Source organism: Triturus cristatus, chromosome 5_1 (assembly GCF_964204655.1).
Source record: "Triturus cristatus chromosome 5_1, aTriCri1.1, whole genome shotgun sequence".
NCBI classification, from domain to species: domain Eukaryota; kingdom Metazoa; phylum Chordata; class Amphibia; order Caudata; family Salamandridae; genus Triturus; species Triturus cristatus.
In genome coordinates, this window is record NC_140587.1 from 514,952,316 (window position 1) to 514,970,734 (window position 18,419).

An 18,419-nucleotide genomic window follows, 5' to 3' on the forward strand; every position below is an offset into this window, starting at 1 on the left:
AAGTCCTTCAGATGGGAGAGCTATAATATCAAAAAATAGTAAGGGAAGGGAATTTTTATTTGTCCATAGGCCTTGGTCTCAAGTTGTAGCGGTTTCTGCCAGGTACTGACTGGTCTTGAAACAAGAGTTCAGGCTCTGTGGTGTCCAAACGATTTAACGGTGGCACAGCTTCTTGCAAAATATCGTCACTTTCTTGTTCTGAAGTTGTGCCTCTTACGCGTGCATCACTAAATGGTACAAAACGAGGTACAGTGTCTGTTTCTGAATCGGCGATACCCTCCTGGACCCACTGGTCATATGGTAGAGGCAAAGGGATCCGTTTGCAGTGGGCGCCGTGAATCCAATTATTTTTCCCTTTTACTCGAACCGCTGATCTTGTCGACAGAAGTACGAGGTGAGGGCCGATCCAACGGGGCTCATCGTTGTTCTTTCGCTGAAAGTTCTTCACGAGTACCCAAGAGCCAGGATCGATATGGTGTCCTGAAGCTTCAGAGGCCTGGGGAAGAGTATCGTGCACCTGTTGGTGTAAAACACGCAATTTAGCCGTCAATTCATACAGGTAGTCAAGCAGTACTGGATGTTCGATTTCGCTGAATTTTGTCGGTCTTGGCACACCCCATACATTGGCCGGGCGGCCAAAAACCACTTCATATGGACTAAGTCCTACTCGTGAATGCACAGTCATTCTTGTGGATAGGAGTGCTAAAGGCAGAGCGTCAGGCCATTTAAGACCGGAGCTCGCCTGGATTTTGGCCAGTTTGAGCTTCAGAGTGCCATTGTAGCACTCTACTAATCCAGCTGATTGGGGGTGATTTGCAGCGTGAAATTTCTGTTTTATACCTAATCCCTCACACACATTCTTCATCACTCGACCCACAAATTTGCTCCCATTATCACTCCACACCATTCTTGGCATTCCAAACCTAGGGAAAAATTCTTTCACAAGGGCTTTGGCTGTGGACAAAGCAGTATTGTCTTTTAGGGGATATGCTTCTATCCATTTTGAAAAAGCGCAAACAACAACCAGTACATATTTCAAGTTGTTGCACCTTTCCATGTGGATAAAATCTAGCTGCAAAACCTCAAATGGATATGATGGAGGCGCAAAATGACCAGCTGGAGTTGGGGTTCCCCTACCAGGGTTATATTTCAAACATACCGTACAATTCTTGACCACATTCTCTGCACACTTGGGAATTCCAGCGTTCTGCCATACTGGAGCCAACAACTTACAGATTCCTTTCACACTAATATGTGCCATTCCATGTGCCATAGTAACTACTGGAAGCACATATGCATCATGTAGCAACCATCGCCGATGTTCTGACAAATCGACCCAACAACCATTCTCATCCAATTTACCAGTACTTTCTCTCCACTTGCTCAACTCTTTCTCTGTGGCTTCAGCTTGAAGGGACTTCACACTTTCTATCGTGTCTTCACACATTCCAACATCACCAACCCATCTTGCAGGGCCTGCAACATACATTCGAGTCTTCACATCTTTTGCTGTCTCTTTCGCGATTTCGTCAGCAAATGCATTACCACGACCAACATCATCAGTGACTTTCTTGTGCGCACTGCATTTCATAATCGCAACTTGTAACGGTAGGGTCAGTGACTCGAGGAGATCATTCACCAACTTGCCATTCTGAATTTTAGCTCCATGCGAAGTCAGGAACCCACGTTCTTTCCACAATCGCCCAAAACTATGAGCCACGCCAAAGGCGTACTGTCTGTCAGTATATATGTTCACTTTCATTCCTTCAGACAATACGCATGCTTTTGTAAGGGTAATTCATTCTGCTGCTTGAGCCAAATTATGTGGCACGTGCAGTTTCAACAATCGTGTGCAAAGTCGTGATAGCATATGCAGCAGTCGTATCACCATTCGGAAGCTTGAAACACGAACCATCCACCCATAAGGTACCATCACACTCAGTCAGGGGAGTATCTTTAAGACCTATTCTCCCTTTTGTCTCTTCTTCTGTTCTGAACAGACAATCATGTTGCTCAATCTCATCTATGTCTGCTGGAATCGGCAATAATGTAGCTGGGTTCAACGTGTTGCATCTCTTTATGTGTATATGATTTGCCAACAGTGTCAATTCATATCCTGACAATCGAGCACTAGTTAAGTGCTGTGTCTTGGTCCGGTTTAACAATGTGTCCACAGCATGTGGAACCATTACAATCAATGTTTTATCCATTACCAATCCAGCAGACTGTCGAATAGACATAGCTGCTGCGGCTGTAGCTCTCAGACAACTTGGCAATGCCCTCGCTACCGGGTCCAAGGTTGACGAAAAATATGTGCATGGACGCGGTCTGTCGCCAAAAGGCTGTGTTAACACTGATAATGCGCAACCGTCCTTTTCATGAACATACAATGTAAAAGGCTTGCTATAGTCAGGGGTACCCAACACAGGAGCTGAACATAATGCATTACGCAATTCCCAAAAACTTTTCTGACACTCTTCGGACCATGGGACAGGATTCGGTGTGTTTTTACATGTTAATGCTAACAAAGGTTTTGCCAGCAAAGAAAAATTCGTTATCCAATGCCTACAGTATGAAGTAATGCCCAAGAAAGCACGCACTTCTCTCTGTGTTCTTGGCACGCTTAATTGTGCAATGGCTTGAATTCTTTCTGGGGTCAGTTTCCTTCCCTCCTTCGATAAGAGATGACCTAAGTAGGTCACTTCTTGTCGACAATATTGCAGTTTGGAGAGAGACACTTTATGATGAGAGGCAGACAAATGGCGCAACAATGACAATGTAGCTTCTTTACAAATCTTTTCAGTATCCGCGGCGATTAGTAAATCGTCAACGTACTGAATGAGGGTAGCACCACTAGGTAAAACAAGTGCATCAAGCTGCGCTTTTAAAGCTTGACTGTAGATTGATGGACTTTCACAGTAGCCCTGTGGAGCGCGTTTAAAGCGGAAGCTTCGACCTCCTAAACTGAAGCCAAAAATGTCCCTACTCTCCTCTGCAATTGGGATGCTAAAGAAAGTATTCTTTAAATCGATCACTGAGAACCATGCAGCAGAGGCTGGAATCATAGTTAACAAGGCAGTTATATCAGGGACAACTGGAAACTGTGGCACAACTATTTTATTTACCTCTCTAAGATCAATCACAAATCTGTAAACAGGTGGCTGTGAAGGGTCCGTTCGTTTTAAGACAGGTAAAACAGGACTATTGCAAACGTTGCCTCTTGTTTCTTCAATTACACCCTTTTGAATCAAATCGCTGACAATTGCTAACAACGCTTTCTGACCTTCATTGGAGATCTTGTACTGGGGAATGCGTGGTAATCTGACATTGGCCTTTAAAGTGATTACATATGGCGGTATTTCCAAGAGACCCACATCATTGGGACCAGCAGCCCAAAGGACATCCGGAAGGGATGATAATTCAGGTGGCAATGTATTCTTTGACAAGTACATCGGGGAAATCACTTCCTTACCCAATGTAAGTTGTACTCCTGAGGAGAACAATATAGCGTTGCATGCAATCTTTTTAACAAATCCAACCCTAACAGATTTTCACCACAACCTGTCGTTAGGATGAGGGGTGCTTTTAGCTCACAAAGTCCAACAGAAAGGGGCATAGGACTAGAAATCGAGTTCCTAACCGGGGCGCCAGAAAAACCTACTGAAACATTAATTTCGCCAGACAAAGGCGCGCCAGCGAGTTTTGAATGCATAATTGAACTCTTTGCAGCACCAGTGTCCAGCAGAGAGGGCTCTGTTACACCCGCTGTAGTAACCTTAACATACGGTCCACTCTGATCCACTGGCACTGAAACAACTCCCTCTCTCTGTCTATGGCTGTCCTAGTAATCATTACCTTCCACATTGTCGTCTTCTGCATAATAATCATTATTATAGTACTGAGCTGTATTACCATTTGCATTGGCTTGCTGATCAAAGCTATTTATCATATTTTGAGGCAGAAGAGGACGCGCGTTCTGGGGAACATTTCCACGCCCTCTGCCTCTAGGAGCTTAAAATGACCTTCCTCTCTGCAATATGAACATTGATTGGGACCTATAGGGATACGTGGTTGATAATACCCATTCATTTGCTGGTTATTCTGAAACTGTTGGGGTTGCTGATAGATACCTTGGGTTTGCCTATAATTATTCTGTCCTCCACGTGGCGGATAAGCCTGCTGTAGAAGGACCTTCGTTTTCAGTTCTTTCGTTTTCTTGTCTGTTCTATCCTTCTCGTCTTTATCTCTATTTTCGTAATACTGTGCAGTAGCCAGTATTTGCACTGAAGAGGAAACAGCCCAAGAACTCTCTGAATCTTTTAATTTCTTACACAACTCGGGAAGTAGATTCTGCACAAATTTATCAACAAATAACCGTTGGCCACCTTCAGTACTCATGTCTTGACCACTGTGGTCGATAAACGTTTCTTCAAACCTTGTAAAGAAATCGGACACTGTTTCATCTTTCTTCTGTTTGCATGCGGATAGTTTATCCCAATTCACGCGCATCGCGGGCATTAAAGTTTTCATTTATGTAATAATTCTACCAGGGAGGTCTGCTACTAGGGGCTCAGGTTTTGCACCACCAACTTGTCTAGTGTCGCAACGATATTAGCCCATGTGCCCCCTAGTTCTGCAGCATGATCCGTATTACGAATGGATCCCCATAAAGGCTGTGGAACCACATTCCCAAACAACATATCTATGTCAGCCAGATTCATGACACACGATTCTGCAGTCTGTGATAACTCCTTATAATATCCTGTAGGGTTTTTACGGGGGTCAGGCAATGTTTGTTTAAGCGCTATTACTTCAGAACGCTTCCAAGGGACATGTACCCAAACACGCTGGAAATGAGCTGGAACAGCTGGATTAGTATTTGGATCAGCAGGTCTCCAAACTGGAGGAACCTCACGCATCGGATATTGGCGCGCTTTTACCTTTTTCCTCACAGGGAATTCCTGTTCGAACAATGATTGTTGACAATCGCCATTCCTGAAGGACAGTAAAGTCGCAACTGCTTTATCTACATCGGGACCCACAATTGTACCTGTTTCAAAATCAAATCGCACTCGACACACCTCCTGCGGGTTTGAGTTTGAACCATGATCCTCCAATTCCTCACAGAGGAATTCACACATTTTGTTGAACACATACCTCTGTTTTGGGGCGTCCCATTGGTGAAACACGTTAACAACTGACCCCACATCATAGAGTGAAGGGAAAACAATCCACCTACGCGCCATATGATCTAATACCTCTTTCTCTTCAGGATTAGGCAGCTGACTACGCAACTGCTTGGGGTCATACTAGATGACCCAAAGAGAGGCGACATTAAACCAGTAACTACATTAGCTAGTCGTTGTCGCGCTGAAGGAGAAGTTGAGGCGAAAACGGGGGGAAAGACAGAGGGAAATAAAGCGGATGCAGATACAGGTACCTGGGTAGTGTAAGGAAAAGCGCCAGGGGAGGCAGCTGATGTACTAGGCAAAGTCGCAGGAAGCGCAGGGGCAACAGGTAACAAAACTGGCGGCCCTTGAGAGGGCTGCGCTGTAGGGATAGGAGCCAGCTGATGGGGAGCTGGCGGCTGTGGGAAGGCTTGCGGAACATTAACTGGAGGCTGCATATTTACGAGCTGTGGAGGCGCTGTGGCATTTTGCGCATACGGGGGTGGTGAACTTAGCAAATGGGACATTAGGGAATCATTCTCTTTCTCTTTTGTCTCATCTTGTACAAGGGGTGACAAAACTGGGTAACATTTATCGATCCCTAGTTTCCGCTGTCTATGTAATTGCTCATTCATTTGCTCCTCCTCATTATCTTTAAATTGCACAGCTGCTTGCACCATTGATATACCTTTTTCTCTCTTATTCCTTTTTGCTAGCTTAATTTCCTTCTGTTTGGCTTCCTTTCGCCATAGGCGGAAAGAATCAAACATCGCCGGCCGGGCTTTCTTTTTAAACAATTTAACTTCCAAATTATCTAAGATATCTGTATCGAAACTACCATTTTGGGGCCATTTTAAAACACCGTCCTTTCTGGTGTATCGGATCCATACTTCATTATATGCAATAGGGCCATGTTTTACATAAAGCTCATAAGTTGGAGTTCCAATTGGAGGAACCGGACATGAATCCTCTAATTGGGAATCCCTTCTACAACCCAAACAAAACAATCTTCCAAATACACTAGATCCAGGCATCTTCGCTCACTAGTCTAGTTTCAAACTTCAAAGGATTATCGAATACGATAGTCTCGTGAATACACGAGTCCTCTGGCTTTGGCACTTGCAAGTTCCAGATCAAAGCGATCCCGAAGGATACCAAATTCCCGAAGGATACCAAACAAACTGGGAGACGCTCCACTTATACTTAACTGAATATCGATGATCGATGGCGTCACCAGAAGACTCTCTCGATTGTTTCGCTCTACCAAATCGTCAAGGGTCCAAAACAAGTCGATTAATCAGGGCAGCAGTCCTTCGTAGCCGTCGGGACGCGGAAAACCTCGCAGAAAAGACTTTCGGACCACGTCGACATGCAGGGGTCGATGAAGTGGCGGCCTTCCTCCGGAATTTCCACACGAAGCTCCTCACGGACCTCTGGCTTGGACCGGTATCACTGAAATCGCCCCGAGTTGGGCGCCAACTGAAGTACTGGGTTTTTAAAACCCAGCGGTGCAGGGGAACACACCCTAAGACTTCGAGTTCTTCCTGTTTCAGACCCACAGAAACACAGTCTTCTAGGTGAAGTCAAAGATCGTATTTATTGGCTGCAGACCAATTACAGGTATCCGAGAAGTACAACACAATGTATGTTCTCAGGAGACTGCTTAAACTTACAGAAACGGGCTTCTACTTATATACAAAATATCATGCTTCAGGCACACATTCCTTGTTTTACGATATGGTCATTCACATGTATTCATTACAAACGAAAAGGCAGAGTCATGATGACCATCCCACATTCCAGTTAAGCCAGCCCACAATTATTTACCCAGCGAGGCTCAGATCCCACATCAGATATCAACAGACCCCAATAAACACGGGCACCTCTGTTTGTAAAACAAGCCATAAAGCAGGAAGGGTCAGGTGTGAAAGAGATTAGCCGGAGGCTTGTGTGGGATGAAAAGGCTTTATGGTGTGTCAAACCCTGATGCTAATCACAGGTGGCCGTAGGACGGGCAGCTCGTGGGACCGGACTGACCTGGGGCGGTGGAGCCAAGTCGCATAGGTCACAGAGAAGTCAATGGAAGGCGCATGTGTTCGTAAGGCCTGTACTCGTCCTTAATGTGTAGCCTATGTGAGGGCAACCATAACATGGCCACCGCTCCAAGATGGAACCCACGAAGTCAATGTGAAATATCGTATACGAAGTGCGTTTATCGATAAAACGTTATGCAAGGCACTTGTACATACTGCATTGGCCATTCGCGGTTCGCTAATACTGGAATAGACAGGGGTAGGGCCCTGCCTCCTACGCGGTCCCAAATTTTAAAGTACCACAACGTACGTTGCCATATCAACCTGCAATGCTGTGGTTGTTCAAAATGTATTCCTGCTGCACACGGGGGGAGCATAACAGAAGGCTTTATTAACGGCACAGCACCGGTAAAGGAACAGCACATCAAGTATTAAAGGGACATCACACATTTGCTCAATAATTTTTCTGCACTTGTGATATGTTTTTATAAATTCATTCTACTTAACTTCATAGTGAGTTTAATCACAGATTTTACCAAAGGAAAATTTTACTTTGTACTTGTCTACCTTCAAGGTTAATGCATGTTATTACAGTGAGCTCCTAGCACGAATTCTCAGCATAGGAAGTTTCACTAATTAACTTTAACACTTAGTTTTATGGCTTCCACACAGCAATTTCAGCAGCCCCTCCATTTCTACAAACTCCCGGCAAACCTCCGATTAAATGGCGTCAGTAGTTCAGTGGAATTGAAAACCATCTCATTGCAATTGGCGAAATGATATTTCCTACAGCACGCAAAGTAGCAATTTTGTACGGTTGTTTTGGAATAGCCACACAAGTGTTCAACAATCTTCCTAATTTCCTAGCAACAGGTGGTTCGCGTGATGATTGGGATGTCTATAAGGAAGCTTTGGCACGCATGGGGTAGCAATATTCTGAAAAACCTAGTATTGTACTTGTGCGCCACAACTTTTAATATGCAAGCACAGTGCTGATGAGGGCGTGGAGGAATACATTGCAGAATTAAGAAACTTAGCTGCTAGGTGTGATGTTGGTGCAACTACAGACCAATAGAGAACAACTTATTTTCTCTTCTTTCTAAAAGAATTTAGGAAAGATTGCTTGGCTGCTTTAACCTTTGATTACTGTAAATGATTGACATTGCGAAAGACATAGAAAGTGCCATGATTTCTTCTAAGGGGCAACAAGAAAACCAAGCATCTCATGCAAACATATGGTCGATGACAACTCTCTGTGTGCAGTGAACATTAGTAACAAGTTTCCAAACAAACTTTTGGGAAGCATCTAATGTGTTTCAGGTGTGGTTTGAGATGTCACGTTGGCAATTCTCCCAATTGTCTGGCTGTTGGTAAAAGGTGCATGTCCTGCAAAAAAATGGGCCGTCTTCAGGCGGTTTTTCAGAGGAGGCAAGAGATTCACAAAAGTTAACAGCGTTGAGATTACTGCGAATATAGAAATCTGTTCTGAAAAACTGAACAATGTTATTTTGACCATCGAATGTAATTCTGTTGATGTATGTAAAGTCAAAGGTCCCTGGTGTGAGATGATTATTGGTATTGTTTCCATTAAGGCCATGGCTTACTTGGGTTATCCGATCACCATTTTATCAGATGTCACCCTTTATGAAAATTGGAATGATGGTGTTACTCTCACTCAGACTGATGTTAATCCAAAGGCTTTTGGAAAAACGGAGATTGACATGCTGGGGTATTTCCACCTCAGATTAGAACGCCTCGGCAGGCGTACGTTCAGCAAAGTATATGTTGCTCTTAGAGGTAGAAACATTATAGGTTGGCAAGATTTATCCAAAAAGGGTTTGTACCTTAAACCAGGTAAAGATCAACCTATTGTTATTGGTGATCTTCCAGCTGACTATTAGAATTACAATAATGAATGCAATGTGAATGTGGCTAATCTTTCCTTTTCAGAGTCCAATGTCAATGGCATTCTTAATCAATTTCCTTCAGTATTCAGCAACAAAGTTGGTAACGCCATTGGTTTTGAACGTGAGATTCGACTTAAAGCTGATGCTCAACCAGTTGTGCATAAAGTTTGTCCTCTACCATTAGGTGTCTGGGAGGAGTTGAAGAGCGTACTGAAAGATTTGTGTGGTGAGGGCATCCTCGCACCTTGGAATTCCTCTGAGTTGGCTTCTCCCGTAGTTTTGGCTCACAAAAGGTCAGGAGAGGTCAGGTTGTGTGCAGACTTGCGCTCACTTAATTGTAACATCTTGGTGGATTGTCATCCCCTGCCTAACATTCATGAATTGTTGTCTAATTTGGGTTGAGCAAAGTATTTCTCCATAATAGACCTCAAGTTGGCATACCACCAAATTCCACTATCTGTTAAGTCACAAGAACCCACCACTTTCATGACTCTATTTGGTGCATATAAATATCTCAGGCTACACTTTGGTTTAGAATCAGCTGCCAGCGTATTGCAGAAATGAATGCACTTGTTACTGGAAGACACTCTAGGAGTACAATCTTATCGGAATGACATTCTGGTGTATGCTGGGAGTCGAGTTGTCAGAATTCTCAAAATACTTTACAAGTTAGGAATGACTGTAAGGTGTGATAAATGTAGATTTGCTTTTCAGGAACGTCGTCATTTAAATATGAATGACTATGATACTGATATTCTATATGTTGTTTTCAAATGAAATTATATGTCTTTTTTGATTTTATCTATAAATATGAATAAAGATGATGATGATGATGATGATGTTCAGGAACTTGAATATTTAGGTCACTCTCTCTCCTGAGGGGATCAAACCCAAGATCTCACTTATTAAAGCCATCAGGGATTCCACACCACCTAAAGAAAGGGAACATCTTTGCTCCTTTTTAGGGCTAGCAGAATATTATGCTTGTTTCATACAGGGTTATGCGCATATTGTAGAACCTCTGTTGGCACTACTGAGAAAAGGTCTCAAATTTGTTTGGTCTGACGACCTCTAAATTGTCTTTGAAAAAATCAAGAAACTTATTGAAGAATCTCTAGCTTTACGCTCATTTCAGGGTGGCCAAAGATGTTTTCTGACAGTTGATGCAAATCTTACTGGCCTTGGAGCTGTTTTGGGGCAGTGGGTAGCAGGTAAGGAGCACACTGTTGTCATTGCCTTCAGGACTCTCCAACCAGCAGAAACACTCTATAGTACCATCGAGTGTGACTCGCTCGTGTGTGTATGGGCAATTCTGAAATTTAAGTCATATATTTGCGGTTGTGAGTTTGAGTTTAATAGTGATCACAAACGACTCATGCACATGCTTGGTAACAGTGGTGCGAACAAAGCTTCTGCGAGATTGATTCATTTGCTATCCGAACTTGAAGAGTATCTTTTTATTATTAGGCACATACCTGGCGGAAAGAATTTCAGGGCAGATTGTCTGTTAAGAATGGCACTGAATGAAGAACAGAATGAATCTGAAGATATTGAGTGTGTAGTGGCAGCTGAGGATGCCTTGCTGGAATGTGCACCTATTAAGGAAAATGAATGGAATGCTGCCTGTGCTAAGGATGTGACACTCTCTCAGGTCAATGAAATTATGACAAGCAGCTGGCCAGAATGCAGAACTCTTTCTGCAGAGTTAAGCTACTTTGCAAATGTTGAGTTATCCATCATTCAGGATATGGTCATGCGTCATGACCTCTTTGTTTCTCTAGAGACCTTGCGCAGCGCAATCATCCAGGCTGATCATCGGGGACATTTATGGGTCACCAAAACTTGTCAACGTTTAAAGCAGTATCACTGGTGGCCTTCTCTAGAATCTCAGGGTGGGTCTATGATTAAAAATGTGTGCAGAGTGTTTGCTGTCAGATAAGCATGGGAGAATATTATCTACTCCATTTCATCCTGTTCCATTTCCCCAGAATCCATGGGACAAAGTGGATTTAGAATTGTCTGGTTCATATGAAATCTTGCCATCTGATAACAGGTATTTTATCTTGCTTGTTGATTATTATACTAAATGGATGCACTGTTGTATTTGTGAGGGGGCAACTACTGCTAATGTTATAAAATTCTTGTTTTCCCCAAGATTATCTTCACTGATAATGCACACATTTTGTGTCACAACAACATATGTGTTCATTTCTTAAACAACACGATGTCAATAATTTTAAGGTGACATTATATTCCCCCTCTTCATAGAGAGGAAACAGAATTGTGAAAGAGGGTATACAGACTGCAGTCTCAATCGACAAGACCCTTTAGAATTTATACGTAATAAAGATTGGTCTCATAACATAACTCTGCATGCTACAACAGGGGTTGCGTCTGTTGCTCTTCTTAGGGGCAGATAGGCACACACTTGTCTATTTCCTAACTGGTTAATTGAGAAAGGTGAGCAAAGTGTGAAATTTCTGGACACACCCAGATCCCAGGTACAGCAGAAACAGGCAATTATGAAAGTACGTTTCGATGCGGAAAAACATGTTGAAGACCAACCTTTGCAGAAAGGAGATTGGGTACTTATTAAGAATCCTAAGAAAGTTATGAAGGGCAGGTCTAGATTTTCCTCAACTGTAGCTGTGATACAGGTGAGCAAAGGGTCAGCTCTCCCTGATAACAAAGAATGGTGGAATAAAGGTCACTGGTTAAGATTACTAGTTCCCAGGCTGACATCATAAACAAACATGAAGTTGGTAGTAGTGACCATTGTGAATGGTTTGACTGGCCTCAGAAGGGAGAAGAGGAACAGAGGTCAGGAATGTGTTCTGTAACACCGACGTCGGTTGTGGAACAAGTTTCGCCAGCACTTAGGACATGTGACATGTCGTAGGTGAGTGTGGAGTGACAGAGACGTTTGCCCTGCTGGTTCAAAGATTATGTATTGTATTTAATTTTATACTTTACGTTTTCGTTATTTTCTCTGTTTTACTGTTTATTAAGGAGTTACACACACACTTTCTACTTATCTCTATTCTTCCTTATACTTGTTATGTTCACTTTAATTTTTGTGGAATTTCGTTTTTCTACTGTTTAAAGGGAAGATGTTGTACTATGTATTCTAGAGTAATGGTCACGAGGCCACACTCTTCTTACGTATATATGTTCGTATACACCGCTTATATTTGATTTTTGTCCCACGAGTGTGGCTAAACAGCTGCCATGAGTTTCCTAGGAACGTAGGTCTGTTGCATTTGGGACTCACAGTAGCAGATGGTCCCGGTAGTGGGTGCATCTACATTCAGAAAATAAATCACCTCGGTCCTTCATTCCGTGTCCTGGCATCCTCATTTCAGTAGCTTATACCATTCACAGTAAAGAAGTATATTACACACTAGGGATCAAGGGGCATATCAACAACAACCGGCGATAATTATCGCTGAGCGCACTTAGCACTAGGATAATTATCGCCGGCTAGCGTGGATTTTTATCGCTGAGATAGCGTGCTATTAGGAATGCTTATCTCAAAAACGATACAAATCCTAGCGCTAACTGCCTAACGTGAGAATATCGCTGGAAACCCAGCGATAATCTCACGAAATGTGTCATTAGCTTGTTGATAGGGACTCACAAACTTAGCCATGATATCCTCCTTCCATAGGATATCATGACTAAGTCAGTCCTGAAGCAGGCGTAAGGAAAGTAGCGATAACAGGGGTTATCGCTACTTTTCCTGCCGCTATGCTTCATAGTGTGGGCCTTGATGATAGGAGAAATGTCGCTTAGCAACATTTCTCCTGTCATGTCAGGTCAGGAACGCCCACTTTGCATCTCATTAGAGATGCAAAGCTGGGCGTTAAGATTTCGTACGCTAAAGCAAGGTTTCACGCGTTAGAGTGACCTTGCTAATTAGGCGATAAAATGATCGCCGCTTTTCGGCCGAAAACGGGCACAAAAGTGGTGATCATTTTCTATCGCCTCATTGTTGATATGCCCCCAAGTCTGTCATGTTTATTCCATAGCGCCAATTCTAAGGAAGAGCTACCTCACTCCCCCTGAGGACAGTGAAAGATATTGTAGATTGTGGTGTCCTGTCAGGAGTATAAACATGAAAGTCAACACCAGAGGACGATGCACCAGAAAATGGCTCAAGGCCAAGAAGTATCCCCATTGGAGGTTCCAATTACCTTTCACCCAGTTCCTCCATCCCAGTCTCCTGAACATAATTGCAAATTGAAGTTTTGCAGGAATTCAGCATGGCAGCTGTGATCCACATTACTAGTTCATTGCTCTATCCTTTTTTTTCTCCCTCAAGCAATCACCCAGGTTTTATTGCGCCTGCGTGTAGCTCGCTTGGCGCTCTCTAACTAATACCCTTGCTTGACGAGCGGTGTTTTGATCACACCTGCTTGCCTGACAGAAGAAAATTGTCTGAAACTTATCATTTTTGAGGTCCCACCTACTAGATAGGCTCGTGCACACCCAAGGAGTTTCCTCCTCACATTTGTTTATTGTTAGTTCCTCTTCTGAAGAAAACTCGAGCGAGTGCTTTTCAGAGAGGCTCTGCCCGAGTGAACAAACAAGTGGTTCCGTTCAGCGTCTGCTGCTGTCAGTCAGTGAAAGGTTGCTAGATCCCTAAGTAAGGTTTTCTTAGTGATTACAGTGACAGAAAGTATTTGACTGCAAGGAAAAGACTTACAAAGACTTGGTACTCCTTTTCTAAGTGAGTCTTTCCGTACATTCCGAATACTACCGGCAAACATTATTGAAATAAACTCCACAAGAGAATTAAAGTCAAAACTAGACTCTTAACCCTACAACCACATAAGAGAGGGGCTAGTCCTTGAAGGGTTCTAGGTACAGATGAGAATTATTACATAAATATTTACTGTATACGTAAAAATTGTTGTGGTATTGCATTTAAGAAAAAGTTATTGTATGCCAACTGTCATGTTCATGAAAGTTATAATCTTTTAGATGCTTGTTAATTTGAATAGCGTCAAAAAAAGAAAACTCAACCAAGAGACTAGAGAGGTGTAATCCGAAGGCAGCACCAGGGACCTCAAGCCAGTCTCTTCTTTCCAGCCCCACTCCCCTTCCCCCTACAAGCAATAGGAAGTTTGCAAAAGTTCCTTGTGAGTATACATTGGAGGGCATTGAGAGAACGTTCTTTTGCTCCTGTGGAACCAGTTGCCAACAGCTTACTCCCTTGACACTTCCTCAAGGATCCACATCATTGAAAGACCCAAGCTGGAGGGAAAGAGGAACCAGACAAATCAAGCTGGTGGAAATCTCCTGGAAGACCACAAGGAACTGTCTTTCAAATCTGTCAACAAGTCATTCCATGTGCCCATTCCCACAGAAACTCTCTATGATGTCTTGTCTGCTCCTCTTTTTCTAGTCACACCAGTGCTGAGTTAGGTGTCACAACACTGCATTCAAGAACAGGGCAATTCATACACTTCAACTATATATCATCTGTTTCTCTACTGCCCCCTGCTGACTCACCCCGAGTTCACTTATTCTGCTCTACCCACAATGTCATTTATAAATCTTTTCCACATGTGTGGTCATTATGCAGGCATTTGAATCGTGTTCTCCAAACTTCAGAATATCTTAAAGACTAAAAACATGGATGCATCTTTCCAACATCTATCCTATGATACTAGTGCTAATTTACTTTTTATGACATTTGGTATCATGCAGAAGATCTTTTAGTTACGATGTTCTTCTTAGCTTTTCCATTGAGCATTAGTTCTCTCACCCTAAAGTGGAGCCGGTGATGATCGCAACTTTGTTCTTGTGGGGTCCATCTCTCTGCGTAGATGATGCACTGCTCATTTGAGGAGAGCCACACAATGAAGCACGGAATACCGGTGCCCGGAAAATGTGTCTAGCCCACAAGCACATCATCCTTCTCTTCCGTTGCTTGAGTATGGTAAGTCTTGCCCCTGCAATGGAGGTAAGAAAAATAGCAGCTGAGTGTGGAAGCAGTACCTTTAGAATATAGGCAAATTGGGCTAGCACGACAGAAGGTGCCACCAAGTGCAGTGTCTTTGGAAATTTAGACCAAGATGGTGGCCTTTCAGGTCAACATCATCAGTCAGAGGTTTCACACCTCTGACACTCCCCCCACTATGTGTCAACGTCATCTCAGGTGAGTGAAAGAGGGACTCAGTTACCAAGCAGAATCCATTCTTCACTGTTGACATGATTTGTTGCTGATGGGGAGGATAGGTAGAGTGTATTGACTGTTCTGAACCTTTATACCGGACCAAAGGATTCTGCATGCACTTGGTTCTTCTAGGCAATTTTATATTTTTCCTGTGGACATATGAGGCTGCAGTGAATGGTAAAGCGAGGGAAACGTATTGTTTCTATGAAGAGGGAGGTGGAGGTCACCTGTGGGTGGTAGAAGTTCCAGTACCATGGGAAGGATCCAAAACAGATGGAGACATAAGTGATATTAGAACATTGGCATGTGGAACACTCCATTTAATACAGTGGAGTGCTCCGGGCTTCTACGGGCTGGTAGAAGCCAGCAGAGAAACGTTCCAACATTTTTTTTGTTCACAGCTGCCGCTGTCAACAAAGGCCTCTCAAAGCCCGGGGGGGAATTTCAATCCCCTCGGGCTCCAGGAGGCCATTGTATTATTTGTTAGAACATTCTGCCCTCTAGTGGCGGAATGTTCTAATAGCCCTATGCCCTCTGTAGCTGGGCTATACCAGCCATTAAAGTCCTGCTCCCTTGTTAAAGGACCTCTCTTTAACGCTGGAGAGGGCCTTTAATGGCTGGTATGGCCCACTACGGCGTGCTATAAGGTTATAATATAGGTAATTTCTACACAGTGCATTTCCACAAGCTGAACTTAGAGTTAACTACCCAGCACAAGGGTGTTCACTGCATCAGCCTCGGACAGAACGGAAAGGAGCAACACCCACAGTGTTTACGAATCCCCAAAAATGTGTTCTGTGTACCAGCCTGAATTAATCAAATAAAATAGGCGCTGGACAAAGGGGTACTGAGGGTTCTGCAGCACCCTCAAAATCATGCTGGAGTTCCGTAGTTGATGAGCAATAAAGATGACTTTTAATATTTTATTCTTGTGGTGTCATATTGCAGCACGTTCAAAGAAAGAGGTCACATAGGCTATGTATTCTGATAAACTGCTGCTTATTTTTTTAACATGGACATTGGTGTCCGTTTACTGTTCTTTCTCTTACAGCAAAGTGAGAAGATTTTGTAAAGTGAACACTGAGGCAATCTGCTAAAGTGAAAGGAAAACCTGCACGTTTTTCTCTAACACACAACAAAATGTAAATATCTATAAATGAACTGTATAAATATTTTTAAATGTGTCAGCAGTTAGGAAAGTACAAATGAAGACAAATATCAACTCAAACCTGATTTGAACGCATTACTGTTTGTGCGCTACATGCTTTTATTAGTAAACTATGTCGGTGCAGATTTAGTGGCCATCTCAATGGAAAATGTGTTGTCCGTAAATGACAATGAACTGCCATACTATGCTTTAGTAACATTTGTGTGACCGTGTGCTCCAAATTTCAGGCGTGGACGGCACAGGTAAGAGCGATGGGGCGAAGTCGAGAGACGACAGGATAGGTAAAATTAAATAAACCCACTTACCTTACGCTCGCCGCATCTCCGACTCGGTGAGCACAAGGTAAATGGTTTTATTTATTTTTTAATTTAATGTTACCTATCCCGTCGTCTGTCGACATACGCCCCCGCCCCACCCCATCGCTCTTACCTGTGCCAGCCAAAATTCACAACCAGCTACACTCCCCAACCTTATGCTCTCCTGCTGAATGAATGTGGTTAATTTGCTACACTGGTTCTTTATGTGGCGCCTGGCTTTTTCCACAGTCAAAATGAGTTTAGTTAAGTAACAATGATAGCAGGGCCCCCACTCTGAAAATTGTTCCAGCACCACTGAAAATATGCAACCTGTATTTTTGCTTTTCGATCACTGAATCTTCACTAAAAGGCCTAAAAGACACATATCTCAAGTTATTTCAAGACAATGTGATTGGAAACGTGGTCTGAAATAGAATTTGAATTTAGGAATTAAAAACCATTAAAAAGGAAAAGAAAATGTAAAAAGAAAATGACATCCTGTTGTATGTTCACACTCGTTGGGAAGAGTTAAGGACTCAAAGACCTCTACAACTGTACAGACTTAGGGGCATATCAACAAGCCAGGCGATAAAATTATCGCCGCTTTAGCGGCAGAAAACTGCCGCTGAAACGGCGATAATGGGCTTGATAATATGCTCTATGGAATTCCAATTGAAGCCCAGGTTAGATGTCCTTCACATCTAACATGGGTTTCAATTGGAATTCCATAGAGCATATTATCAAGCCCATTATCGCCGTTTTAGCGGCAGTTTTCTGCCGCTAAAGCGGCGATAATTTTATCGCCTGGCTTGTTAATATGCCCCTTAATACTGCACCATGGACTTTAAGCGACTGTAAAACCCTGTTCCAGGGCTGCGTTTTTGACAGCCTACAGAACTCTTAGAAACACATTAGCTACATACATTTTATAATGCCAGTAAGCAGATGCCCAGGCGATTCAAGTAAAACAAGATCCGCTTCATTAATGATCTTTTGAATATTAATTTTAGATCTTTGGACGTATTACCCAGAAAAACAAAGATTAATCGCATGACTTTACCTTCTTCCTCCGACTAGGCAAAGCGAATGATCTAGCAGCGTGTGCAGGACGTCGGATCAAAGGCGAGGCTACTATCCTGCCCTGATATTGCACCCCTTCCCAGCCAGCACCAGGAGTTGCCTCCTCCCCCCTCCCCTTCCCCCAACAGGTTGATTTTTACAGACCACACCCTCCGCCGTCAGGTGCAGAAGGATAAAAACAAACAAACAGGGAAAATAACATAGCAAAGACTTGTATTTACTTTGCTTGGCTGAGAGAAATAAAAGTGTCAGCTTGTTGCTCCTTCTTCTAGCAGTGCTCAGTTTGAAGTAACTCCAGCACACATGAAACTTTTCTCTGTGCGTTTTATTTCATGAGTTGCTCTTTCGCAGTGTCGTTTGCTAGCTGCGGCCCCATTAGCGAACCAGATAGCAAAAAAACAGTGCCCCTCATTTTCAAATCAGGTCAGTTTCGAGCTTGTATGTGCCGAACGTGTTGACAAGTCTTCTTCACAGCTATTAACTTCCAAGATGTTTCTTTTTATCAGTGCACACTCAACTTGTGACCCTGCTATGAGCAAATCCAAGTGTGTCAGATTTTGTTCTTGAATAATATTGATTCTTAATT

The 18,419-nt window shown here is 43.1% G+C and overlaps 1 protein-coding gene across 2 annotated transcripts in view; it reads right to left on the reverse strand.

The window, feature by feature from the left end:
* LOC146831143 (dehydrogenase/reductase SDR family member 4-like) overlaps nt 1-17,914 on the reverse strand; it is a 269,527-nt gene extending 251,613 nt beyond the window's left edge. For both annotated transcript variants that reach the window (XM_085604108.1, XM_085604107.1), the window contains exons 1-2: nt 17,814-17,914; nt 14,879-15,065 (exon numbers count right to left, since the gene is read on the reverse strand). In XM_085604108.1, the coding sequence (XP_085460234.1) occupies nt 14,879-15,027 (149 nt within the window). In that variant the 5' untranslated portion in view covers nt 15,028-15,065; nt 17,814-17,914. The remainder of the gene's footprint in view (nt 1-14,878; nt 15,066-17,813) is intronic.
* Between the last annotated feature and the right edge of the window lie 505 nt (nt 17,915-18,419).